This window comes from Ostrea edulis, chromosome 7 (assembly GCF_947568905.1).
Source record: "Ostrea edulis chromosome 7, xbOstEdul1.1, whole genome shotgun sequence".
In the NCBI taxonomy this organism is placed as follows: domain Eukaryota; kingdom Metazoa; phylum Mollusca; class Bivalvia; order Ostreida; family Ostreidae; genus Ostrea; species Ostrea edulis.
Genome location: NC_079170.1, coordinates 67,818,548 through 67,832,450, shown reverse-complemented (window position 1 = coordinate 67,832,450; position 13,903 = coordinate 67,818,548). Strand labels below are relative to the sequence as shown.

At 36.8% G+C, this 13,903-nt stretch overlaps 1 protein-coding gene across 2 annotated transcripts in view; it reads right to left on the bottom strand.

The window, feature by feature from the left end:
• LOC125654178 (copine-8-like) overlaps positions 1-11,954 on the bottom strand; it is a 41,559-nt gene extending 29,605 nt beyond the window's left edge. The window contains exons 1-6 of one of the 2 annotated variants that reach the window (XM_048883983.2): positions 11,643-11,954; positions 8,700-8,787; positions 7,730-7,833; positions 7,402-7,441; positions 6,942-7,018; positions 4,329-4,360 (exon numbers count right to left, since the gene is read on the bottom strand). In XM_048883983.2, coding sequence (XP_048739940.2) covers positions 4,329-4,360; positions 6,942-7,018; positions 7,402-7,441; positions 7,730-7,833; positions 8,700-8,787; positions 11,643-11,725 — 424 coding nt within the window. In that variant the 5' untranslated portion in view covers positions 11,726-11,954. The remainder of the gene's footprint in view (positions 1-4,328; positions 4,361-6,941; positions 7,019-7,401; positions 7,442-7,729; positions 7,834-8,699; positions 8,788-11,642) is intronic. The other variant, XM_048883982.2, reaches the window with a different exon arrangement.
• Positions 11,955-13,903: the final 1,949 nt, after the last annotated feature.

Genomic DNA, 13,903 nt, shown 5'->3' with positions numbered 1-13,903 from the left:
ATGAAAATAACTTGAGATGTTGAATGAGCCGTGAACTTAGAGCTTGATGCAAAATAACCCCCTCCTCGCTACACACACAATATTACTTGGTTTTATTTCATACTCAAGGTAATATACATTAGCATAAGAGAGCTACTGAAGCATGATATCACTACATTATATTACATTTAGTTAATTCCCTGTACAATCTATATATTAAACATTAGGTGACAATATAAGTTTTAGAATCATTGGCTGATAAAATTCATATAGATATCAAATAATGAATTCAATGCCGTATATATTTTATAATATTATTGTTTTTTAAATTTTAGCTGTGATGGCATTAAAAAAAAAAACGTACGACCGTGGATTAAAGAAATTATATGGTAAAAAACCGATCAATGTTTTAAACAAATGTTACCGCGACGGGGACAGGTAGCTGATAGTCATCCCGCGATGAGAACGCGGTTTTCCTGAGTTACCTATAGATTACCGCGTTAGATTTTTTCCCATCGCGAGAACGCGGGAAACAAGAAATCCGCGTTGTCCGTAATGTAGGTATATAATGAACATTGAAATCCTTCAATATTATTATCAACATAATGTAAACATAATGTAATTATGTTGTAGGTATCAAAATTTCGTTCCGTCTAAACCGTTTTTAAATTTACAACATTTCTATCAGGTTTTCCGTTTATCGTGAAGATCGTTTATCGTGTTTTGCGTTTATCAGGTCTATCGTGAAGATCGTTTATCAGGTTTTGCGTTTATCAGGTTTATCGTGTATCCTATCGTATCGTGCGTGTATCCTATCGTATCGTGCGTGTATCCTATCCTATCGTGCGTGTATCGTGTTCTATCGTTTATCATGTCAAGAATAACGTTGCGGGTACTGTAATAGGTATAAACTACCTCTTTTCTGAGTGTAAAAAACAAATGGCATGACAAACTGAACCATATTGCTACTTCGATGTCCAGTGCGCGTGACCTTTGACCTTTTGACCCCAAAATAGATAGGGATAAATCTTCATCCCCTGGGTAGTCCATATGTATGATATGGTGACTGTAGGTGGAAAGGATAACACTTCAGAGCCCGGAAACCATATTGCTACTGCGATGTCCAGTGCGCTTGACCTTTGACCTTTTGACCCCAAAATCAATAGGGAACATCTTCATCCCATGGGTAGTCCATATGTATGATATGGTGACTGTAGGTGGAAAGGATAACACTTTAGAGCCCGGAAACCATATTGCTACTGCGATGTCCAGTGCGCTTGACCTTTGACCTTTTGACCCCAAAATCAATAGGGAACATCTTCATCCCATGGGTAGTCCATATGTATGATATGGTGACTGTAGGTGGAAAGGATAACACTTTAGAGCCCGGAAACCATATTGCTACTTCGATGTCCAGTGCGCTTGACCTTTGACCTTTTGACCCCAAAATCGATAGGGAACATCTTCATCCCATGGGTAGTCCATATGTATGATATGGTGATGGTAGGTGAAAAGGATAATGCTTTAGAGCCCGCAAACCACTGCGTCTACAGACGGACGGACGGACAGACAGACGGACAACCCGATTCTAGTATACTCCCCCCCCCCCCCCCACAACTTGTTGCAGGGGGTATAACTACAACAAGAATAGTAAAGGTGTCTACCTAATGTTACTAAGTTATAACTACAACATGAATAGTAAAGGTGTCTACCTAATGTTACTAAGTTGTAACTACAACAAGAATAGTAAAGGTGTCTACCTAATGTTACTAAGTTATAACTACAACATGAATAGTAAAGGTGTCTACCTAATGTTACTAAGTTATAACTACAACATGAATAGTAAAGGTGTCTACCTAATGTTACTAAGTTGTAACTACAACAAGAATAGTAAAGGTGTATCTAATGTTACTAAGTTATAACTACAACAAGAATAGTAAAGGTGTCTACCTAATGTTACTAAGTTAGCTACAACATGAATAGTAATGGTGTCTACCTAATGTTACTAAGTTATAACTACAACATGCATAGTAATAGTAAAGGTGTCTACCTAATGTTACTAAGTTAGCTTCAACATGAATAGTAATGGTGTCTACCTAATGTTACTAAGTTATAACTACAACATGCATAGTAATAGTAAAGGTGTCTACCTAATGTTACTAAGTTAGCTTCAACATGAATAGTATCTCCCTGGGAGACAAACACACTATCACTACTCAAAGTGTCTCCTAAAGTTCCTAAATTGGATATAAAGGTGTCCCTTATTGTTCTTCATTAAGGTATACTATCTTAAATTAATTCCGATGACACCCCTAGTTAATTTTTTATAGGGTTTTCAATAAAATATAACAATGTTCAATAAAATCTGTTCAGAACAAATGCAACTGAATAAGATATATTATCAAAAACAATCAAGAAACTTACAGTACACTAAATTTCTAAAATACTTCATCGTAAACAAGATATAGTCACTAAATGGAAAACATATAGTTCACAAAACTGACAGTCCATGGCAACAATCATTAGATAGTACACAGATTCCCATTACAAAACACATCCGGTTCTCATTACAAAACATGCCCGGTTCCCATTACAAAATACGCCCAGCTCCAATTACAAAATACACCCGGTTCCCATTACAAAATACGCCTGGTTCCCATTACAAAACACACCCGGTTCCCATTACAAAACATGACCGGTTCCCATTACAAAATATGCCAGGTTCCCATTACAAAATACGCCTGGTTTCCATTACAAAACACACCCGGTTCCCATTACAAAGCACGCCCGGTTCCCATTACAAAACACGCCCGCTTCTCATTATAAAACACACCTGGTTCCCATTACAAAACATGCCCAGTTCTCATTACAAACATGCCCGGTTCTCATTACAAAACACACCCGGTTCTCATTACAAATCACGCCCGGTTCCCATTACAAAACATGCCCGGTTCCCATTACAAAACACACTCGCTTCTCATTACAAAATACGTCCTGTACTCATTACAAAACACGCCCGGTTCTCATTACAAAACACACCCGGTTCTCATTACAAAACACGCCTGGTTCCCATTACAAAACGTGCCCGCTTCTCATTACAAAATACGCCTGGTTCCCATTACAAAATACGCCTGGTTCCCATTACAAAACACGCCCAGTTCTCATTACAAACATGCCCGGTTCTCATTACAAAACACACCCGGTTCTCATTACAAATCATGCCCGGTTCCCATTACAAAACATGCCCGCTTCTCATTATAAAACACGCCTGGTTCCCATTACAAAACACACCCAGTTCTCATTACAAACATGCCCGGTTCTCATTACAAAACACGCCCGGTTCCCATTACAAAACATGCCCGGTTCCCATTACAAAACATGCCCGCTTCTCATTACAAAATACGTCCTGTACTCATTACAAAACACGCCCGGTTCTCATTACAAAACACACCTGGTTCTCATTACAAAACACGCCCGGTTCCCATTACAAAACGCGCCCGCTTCTCATTACAAAATACGCCCGGTTCCCATTACAAAATATGCCCAGTTCCCATTACAAAATACACCCGGTTCCCATTACAAAATACGCCCGCTTCTCATTACAAAACACGCCTGGTTCCCATTACAAAACAAGCCTGGTTCTCATTACAAACATGCCCGGTTCCCATTACAAAACACGCCCGGTTCCCATTTTGGTACATACACACACAGCTTGATACTATACGACAATACGCACCCAATACAAACACACACAGCTTGATGCTATACGATGCCCAGTACATACACACACAGCTTGATGCTATACGACAATACGCGCCCAGTACAAACACACACAGCTTGATGCTATACGACAATATGCGCCCGGTACATACACACACAGCTTGATGCTATACGACAATATGCGCCCGGTACATACACACACAGCTTGATGCTATATGACAATATGCGCCCGGTACATACACACACAGCTTGATGCTATATGACTCCCGGTACATACACAGCTTGATGTTATATGATGCCCGGTACATACACACACAGCTGATGGTATATGACAATACATGCCCGGTACATACACACACAGCTTGATGCTATACGACTCCCAGTACATACACACACAGCTTGATGTTATATGATGCCCGGTACATACATACACAGCTTGATGTTATATGATGCCCGGTACATACACACACAGCTGATGGTATACGACAATACATGCCCGGTACATATACACACACAGCTTGATGGTATACGACTCCCAGTACATACACACACAGCTTTGATGCTATACGACTGATCTCTATTCATTCATTCATTCATGCAAAAATCAAATTGATTTCTAAAGCTTTTACCTGTGATAGTTCCATTCTTTCTTCTTGGTCCTCTGGAAAACAAAAAATCAAAGTACTGAAAGTATTGATGGTAAACAGAAAGAGAGAATATCTGATATAGACATACATGCCAACTTTCCCGATTTGTGCGGGATTCTCCCAATTTGAAGCAGTTGAAAAGGCAAATCCCGATATCCCGATCAGGATTGCAAAAATACCCCGAAATCCTGATTTTCTAAAAATATCTCCCACTTTACGACAACAAACCCTCATTTCCAACCGGAATTTGAAATCCCGCGTCATTTCTGAAGTGGCCAATCAGAAATCGGGACAATAGTCAGCCATTGTTGTTTACCTGTGTCGCATGGTATTGGGGTGATGTAATTTACCTGGTCTGCCTGTGTCGGGGTGCTTATCGGACAGTGTGAAGCATGTTTTGATAGTGATTAATCGGGAAGATGGATTTCAAATTGACATATCCTTTACTCAAACGGGAATGACAACGATGATAGTGTCACCACCAAACAATCGGACATTCCCGATTTTTGCCTCTCGCTGACAGCATCCAAAATATGCAATAAGGTACGTCAAATATATGTTTTTCCAACTATAATAATAAATCTATCCGTCTATAACGATGTATTATATTTTCTATATAGTGTAGTATTCAATAGACTTTGTGATGCGTAATTCGCACTTGTAAGTCTGCACTGAATTTTATATTAGCAATTAAGTAGCCTTAATTTACAAGTAAAAACGTATATTTTGATGTGTTTTTTCCTGGTAATTATTTCAGATGTCATGGGTTTTGTTCGCAAACTTTCATAGCAGGGCAGATCACTCCTTTTCTGGTTGCAATGCAGATTGTTCCACCAGACGTTTACAGACAAGCAAGATGGCCTTTGTAGTCGTACCTAAATGCATGTGCTTAATTTAATTTAAATTTTGATATATAGACCAGCCAATGTGTATATGATGTAAAAGGATGCAACTTTAGTATTATTTGATAATATGCATGTGACTTGTTGTTGGAGAGGATTTTTTGCTGAATAGATGATTTTAATAAAATACTTATGCATATCTTTCAAATTGTTTTTTTAATATATATAGTTTTGTTGAAGTTAATGGTCAAACACACTTGATGTTGTGTTAATATATGATACATGTACAATGATTAGATTGATATTTTATTTGAAAAGAAAAATATTTATTTTCATGGTAAAATGTCGTGAATTTTGAGCGTTGAAAAAAGGTCGTCGCGCGCAAAATCCCCCATGGGAATTTTTAAAAGTTGGCATGTATGGATATAGATAATTTATACAGTACACTTGGTCTGCTGGTAAACAGAAACTCAAAGTTCTGAAAGTACTGATGGTAAACAGAGAATATCTAATAGAAATCTTTTACGTAAAATATTGCACACTTGGTAATTCACTGTTAAATAAATAAAAAAAAACCACTTCACTGTTAAATAAATAAAAAAAAAAACCACTGGCCACATTGCTCACCTTGGTTACCATGTCCCTAATATTGTTCAGATGTTGTGAGTTTTCTAACATCTTTTTGCTCAATCTTTAATCCCAATAAAATTTTGACATTATATTATGGCCCCAAACTAGCTCCAAGGGTTAACACAATACAAAATTGAACCTGCTAGCACACAGCATGGGGATGCCATAATACGAATATGACTAACATGACCTTGTTGTTCTGAATAAGGTCAATGTCACAAGGTCAAAGATTATAGCATGAAGTGAAAGGACTTGCCATAAGAAATATAACTAAAACATGTAAAAACTTTAACATTTTAGCAAGAAAATACTGAAAAGAATAGGTTTCCTTACAAGTAGGTCAACAAACTCCAAGGTCACATGGTCAAAAACTTTGGTGTCATAAAAAGTCCTGTCACAAAGAATGCACATATGAATATGAGATCCCTTACAATCACCATTCAAAAGTTTTGAGCGAGGATTTGGAGAGGCAGACAGGACAAAAACAATATGTGGGGGCATATAAAAAGAACTTTAATCCACACAATCTGAAAACATCTACATTTGGTTATGATTTGAAGGAAAAAAAATCTACTCTATGTCAGGAAGCTTTCATGTATATTTCTCTGCACCAGTGGTTCTTGCAAAGAGGACGTTTAGATGACCCCTATCTAATTTTGCATTTTCTTGATTATCTCCCCTTTGAATGGAGCAGGGTCATTCATTTGAAGATACTTGAATCCCCTTCACCTAAGGATGATTTGTATTAAGTTTGACTGAAATTGGTTCAGCGATTCTGGAGAAGATGAAAATGTGAAAAGTTAATGAAAACAATACGACAGATGTCAGACAAAAGCCGACTTAAGCCTTTGGTTCGGGTGAGCTAAAAAGACAAAAAGTGCAACCAAAAACATGACCTGCCATGACAATGTGTCCTTGAATTTCATCAAATGTTGCATCTTTTAGGAACATTGCCATTACCTGGAGTGAGGAAGACAGACAGACAGAGACAAACAAACAGACTGACAGACAGATGGACACAGACAGATAAACAAACAGAGACAAACGGACACAGACAGATAGACAGACTCCTCCCCCCACACATAATAACATTGTGGGAAAAGATTCAGTATAAGGCACTTACTGTAAAGATTTTTCTAATTTCCCTCCAGGAGCTCCTACCACTTCTCCTAAACTGCACTCTAAACTGCCTATAAAATCCTACAAAACACAAAGAATATTCATTAAACACGTCAAACATAGCTCAGTGCATGTGCAGAATACTTATAAATACAAATTAGATTCTTTAAAGAACAAGAAACTTCACGACAAACTAAAATCAAAATGGATACATATGCCGAGATATTTTATTTTTGCCTTCCTTTATCTAAGAAAATGACAAAGGGCTAATATTACTCTTTGCTAGAGAGTTATCACATTTAAATCACCTTTTATCTGAGAATGTTTGAAATACACGTTGCTATGTGGTACGATTTAAATCTACTTACGTGGTACGATTTAAATCTACTTACGTTATACGATTTAAATCTACTTATGTGGTACGCTTTAAATCTACTTACGTGATACGATTTAAATCTACTTACGTGATCTTTTAAATTACGAGAAGCAGAATCCACGTCGTAACTGAAAATGCAAAATTAAAAATGACAATAGATATTGCTTTTCAGGGATTCTCAGTTTTAACTCTTAACCATGTGGTATAAAATGTAGATCTTACCGAAATCAATGAAGACATTCAAAAACAAAACATAAAACATATATCCACAATGTGATGTGTAGACTATATTTATTGACTATATACTACATTTATTTACAATGTGATGTGTAGACTATATTTATTAACTATATACTACATTTATTTACAATGTGTTGTGTAGACTATATTAATTTCATTGGCTATATGCTACTCACATTTCAAATTTAATGTTCTGTGCTTCTTCAAAAAAGTATGTGACGGTGAACTTTTTTGCAAAGTTGGGGTTCAGCTGGTTGTCGAGGGTTTCTGTCCTTCCAACCTGAAATCATCTTCAATGCTGCTGATTTCCAACACATGTAAATGGATTGATGTAAAGAACAAGGTATGGTGTTGGCCATATATGGAGGAGAAAATTGACGATTTTGTGCTTCTCCATTATATTTTTGTTTATATGAGGACCAAAGCTAAAATCAACTCATATCAAAATGACATAATAATTGATAGTGACGTCACAAAACCATGTCAAACAGCAGGCATTTGGCGAAATCCGCTTAATTTCAATGTAATATCTGTAAACTTTTGTTACATTAAATATTTTCGTATATACTAACCGCTTTGGAAATTTGCATACATAATGAGAACCTAGATATATCTTCCTCCATTATCGTGGCGGTTATTGCATGTGAAAGTTAATTATTTCTATCAACAATGAGTCCGGAAATGAAACTGCAACATAAACGTTTACATTATATTTACGTTGGAAGCAAATGCAGAACAGATGTTGATAGGAGTGAGGAAAAAATTGTAAATAACAGAGAAAGGGATGTTGTTTAAAAAAAAAAATGGGGGGGGGGGTCCTGATTCTACTTGCTTGTTAAAAAAAATGTAGAAAATCTTATCATTTCTCATCTGTTTTTTTCTTTAATGCTTCTAATATTGGAGCCCAAAACTTGTGTATACGACATACAGTACAGGCCGTGAGTATTCCCCGAAAACAGGGAGCCTCATGGACAACGCTTTAGCACGAGACTGAACATGGACAACACTGTAACATGAGACTAAAAAGTCGGTGCCTTTGAAATCGCAATTTCTGCACCAACCATGCATCCGAGAGTCATAATTTTTCATTTCCATCTGATCAATTCAGAGTTTGAAAACTATCATCTAAAATCAGACCTCACTTACCTCATAGAAAGAGTTGGTTTTGATGTCCTTCATGAACATAACACACATTGGGTCTGATTTTGACAGGACATCTAAATCTGCCAAGTTCCTGAGAATTACAAAGAAATGTGAAACTTCATAATATAAAGAGCATTACAAGCTACCTGTAGGATGTTGATGTGGGTGGACAGAGAAGTACATCACTCAAGGAAAAAAAGAAGATTCCATATGAACTTGTTCCAAAACTCCCATCAATCAAGATCTCAATGAGCCTGGGGTTCACATTAACGAACTCAGTAAGCCTTGGGTTCAGGACAATCTCGAAGCCTAGGATTCAGAACGATCTCAATAAACCCGGGGTTCAGAACGATCTCAATAAGCCTAGGATTCAGAACGTTCTCAATAAGCCTAGGATTCAGAACGATCTCAATAAGCCTAGGATTCAGAACGATCTCAATAAGCCTGTGGTTTAGACCGATCTCAATAAACCTGCGGTTCAGACCGATCTCAATAAGCCTAGGATTCAGAACGATCTCAATAAGCCTGTGGTTCAGACCGACCTCAACAAGCCTAGGATTCAGAACGATCTCAATAAGCCTGTGGTTCAGACCAACCTCAACAAGCCTAGGATTCAGAACGATCTCAATAAGCCTGTGGTTCAGACTGATCTCAATAAGCCTGCGGTTCAGAATGATTAAAATGGTTGATGTGCATTGTTATTCTATCAATTAACAGGTAACTGTCCCACAGGTGTGACATCAAACTCTACACCTGAAACCTTTGTTAATATATATGATGTCATTCAAGGAGAAAATCAAACAGGTGTGACATCAAACTCTACACCTGAAACCTTTGTTAATATATATGATGTCATTCAAGGAGAAAATCAAACAGGTGTGACATCAAACTCTACACCTGAAACCTTTGTTAATATATATGATGTCATTCAAGGAGAAAATCAAACAGACCAAACCTATTCCCTGCTCACACAAAGAATTTAATTAGCATTATTAAATATAAGTTAATGCTCATCAAATATTTAAACCACATTGACACGGACGTTTTAATGCACATTAGTTCACTTTGAATCTTTTAAAATTTATGTCGCATCTTTAACGTGCATTAAATTTCCTGTTAATTTGGAAATTCATAAATTTATTATGGTTTAGTTTACTTTACAAAACCACTGTGTGAACACTATCTAATTCTAATTCATTTAATGTGCATTGTTTCACTTCGCATTGAATTTAATGCACATCAGTGTGAACGAGGCATGAGACTTGAATTGAGGACCACAGAATATCTCAGATGCTCCACCAACTCAAGCCGAAGCCAACTGCTGCATTAATGTATCTTATGAAGCCAACTGCTGCATTAATGTATCTTATGAAGCCAACTGCTGCATTAATGTATCTTATGAAGCCAACTGCTGCATTAATGTATCTTATGAAGCCGACTGCTGCATTAATGTATCTTATGAACTCCTTGTCAATGTGTAGCATTAGGCACCCAGAGTTCTCTTTCTCAACATTGAGAAATGACATGACTACTTTCACTATTGATATCTCTGGTGTGAATGACTACTTTCACTATTGATATCTCTGGTCTGAGTCCATTAGATTCAGATTACATTTAGCTACATGTATGTCAACTAAATGTAGTCCAAAAAAATTTTTTTCTCTCTAATTAAAGGACAATATCTAGGGGAGAGTGTTGATATTTCGGACGGGTGTGATATTTCGGACGGGTGTGATATTTCGGACGGGTGTGATATTTCGGACGGGTGTGATATTTCGGACGGGTGTGATATTTCGGACAGTCAAGAAAACAGCATTATATCTTGTGTTACAATAGTTATTTGTTCTAAATTTAAACTGATTTCCGAACTTAATATATTTACAAAATGGAAAACACTTAATCCTATGCGCATGTGTTACCCAGCTCTGATTGGTTGATTGAAATACATGACCTTCACCTACATTGCAGTTCAAGACCCTGGCATCCATTTTGTTTGATTGGTAAAATCAAGTCCCATTGAGACCAAGTTTTCTGGTAAAAGTTACCGATATAATTAAAGAATTATGAACAAAATAAAAAACACTACCAAAAACAAAAAATCATCTAATGTGCAAAAACGAAAGCATAAAATGCCATTGAACCACGAAAGAAACGGCAACAACCGAATTTCCTAACTGTCCGAAGTTATAACACCATGTGTCCAAAATAACAACACCATCGTCCAAAGTTACAACCTTCTACCTATAACTGTGTTTAAGTGTTAATATGTGACATAAATAGCAGGAAAAAATCCGAAGAAACCCGAGAGCACAATTCAGAATGTTCGTTGAATCAACCGATATACAACATGCCTAGGTTCAGTGTTAGATGATGAGCATATCCGAAATACATCACATACTGTCCGAAATATCAACACTCTCCCCTAACATGAATTACAATCCATGTTAACTTTTAGATGAATCCAAGCTAGGGGTAACTATAAGTGTTGAAATTTCGGACAGTACCTTATGTATTTCGGAAATGCTCACCATCTAACCACTGTCCACTGGACATGTATGTTGTATATCGGTTGATTTGACCAACATTCTAGATTTTGTTCTCGGGTTACATCAGATTTGTCCTGCTATTTATGCCACATAGTAACACTTAAACAAAGTCAGGTCAGCAGTAAATAAGTAGGTTGTATGTTTATCTTGGTCAGATATCCCTTGACGGCAAAACTGTTCAAATCCTGGAGATAATTCTCTTTTTTTTCTAATCATACAAATGTCCAAAGATTATTTAATTTGATTTGAAATATTTTTCATAGACCCCACATTTCTCGTGTGTAGCCGAGGGCGGTGCACAGGGGCTACTTATTTATATATAGATTGAGAACAAAATGGATAAGATTAAGAAGCCCCTGTGGGCGGTGGCCGTGTGGTCAACAGCGAACAGGAACCTCACCTGCACTGAATACTGATTTCCACCTGAGTCGCGGGAACTACGGCTGTTCCCGCCTGAAAACCCCCAGACGCTGTCGTTGTCATGTCTGTTTGTTGATAGAAATATTAAACTCCTACATCTATCCACTGTAGCAGATATAATTAACATTCATTACGCCTACAGTGCTTTCTTTTCCCTTTTCCAACTAAGTTTTGTAAACAACATACATGTGTATGCCGATCCCGATCTATATGATCTATTATAAAATGGTACTACTGCTACATAAAAGTGAATTCACATCGCTTCCTGTCAATTTAAAAAAAAAAAATAACCATAAAAGCTGACTTTTGATGGATAAAACTGGAGACCCCCCCCCCCTCCCCAATTTGATAAATATTTATAGTATACATAAAATTTGCGGCACACATGATATATCAAGAAAACTCGTCAGAAAAACTCCTCATATTCAAGGGGGTCATGATTCTGATATTCACGACTGTATTAAAAAAAAAAATACATTATAAATCCTGGGGAAACATTTTATTTTGTGGTGATTTCAATGCGAGAGTTTCAGCAGATCCCGACATCATTATATAGAGGATGATAATGAGATTCCTACTTTCTATTCATCATATACTATAGACAATCAAATCACAAATCTTCACAATATACTATAGACAATCATATCACAAATCTTCACAATATACTATAGACAATCATATCACAAATCTTCACAATATACTATAGACAATCATATCACAAATCTTCACAATATACTATAGACAATCATATCACAAATCTTCACAATATACTATACACAATCAAATCACAAATCTTCACAATATACTATACACAATCATATCACAATATACACAATCATATCACAATATACTATACACAATCAAATATCCTCACAATATACTATACACAATCAATTCACAAATCCTAACAATATACTATACACAATCAAATCACAATATACTACATGTATACACAATCAAATCACAAATCCTCACAATATACTATACACAATCAAATCACAATATACTATACACAATCAAATCACAAATCCTCACAATATACTATGCACAATCAAATCACAAATCTTCACAATATACTATACACAATCAAATCACAAATCTTCACAATATGGACTTCGATAGGTAAATGTTTGTCATCTTCTACTTTATTTTTCTTGATTTTAATAGGTCAAATTCATATGCTAAGCGTACCTTCTCCTTAGACAATAGGGGTAAGACTTATTAGATATGTACATTGCAAATCAATTCAGAATATTGAATCTGATTCAGTGAAATTAGATGTTAGATCCGCTTGCATACTCGGCGCTTACATTTGCTCGCACATATGGTATCATATTCAATTAGATTGATTATGTTTCAAATAGCTTCGGAAAACATTTCGAACCAATTCATATTCCTGATTTTTTACCTACATTGTCTGATTGTCATTGCTTGTTACAATGGTCAGTGTTGGTTAGATTCTCTTAGTCTGATAATAAGGATACCAGGGGCGGATCCAGGAATTGCAGTTACGGGGGGGGGGCACTTTCTGAGGCTGGGGGGGCCGCCTTGAGGCTTTCAGAGGGCGAAGCCCCCAGAAGCTCCTGGATTTTACAAATTTTATAGGGTTTGAAATATGTCTCCTATTTAGTCAGCTGTACTATTTTCTATCATTTTTTACAAGGTGATATTAATAAAATGAAGCAACGTTTAAGGGTTTTTCAAAAAAAATAAGTTCTACCAATAACGTAATTCAAGATATCAGATGTTGTCATTCACTACTCTGGTAGTGGAAGAAATTATTCCTTCTTTTATCGTTTAGTACATTTTTCCAAACAAGATAGCACGATTTACCTTTAAAAAGATTTTAGGGGGAGGGGGGAGGCTTAATCCTCCACTGGATACTTATTCACATTCAATCTCAGCAAACTACACGTGGTCAGATGAATCCCCTGTTCCTTATGAGACAGCCCTCGATTCTGCGGACATTCAACAGAGATTGCAAAAGTGTTCAAGTTGTAAGAATCTTGACTCTCGAGAACTGATTGATTGATTGATTGAATATTGTTTAACGTCCCTCTCGAGAATATTTCACTCATATGGAGACGTCACCACTGCCGGTGAAGAGCAGCAAAATTTAGGCCTATGCTCGGCGCTTATGGCCATTGAGCAGGGAGGGATCTTTATCGTGTCACACCTGCTGTGACACGGGACCTCGTTTTTGCGGTCTCATCCGAAGGACCGCCCCATTTAGTCGCCTCT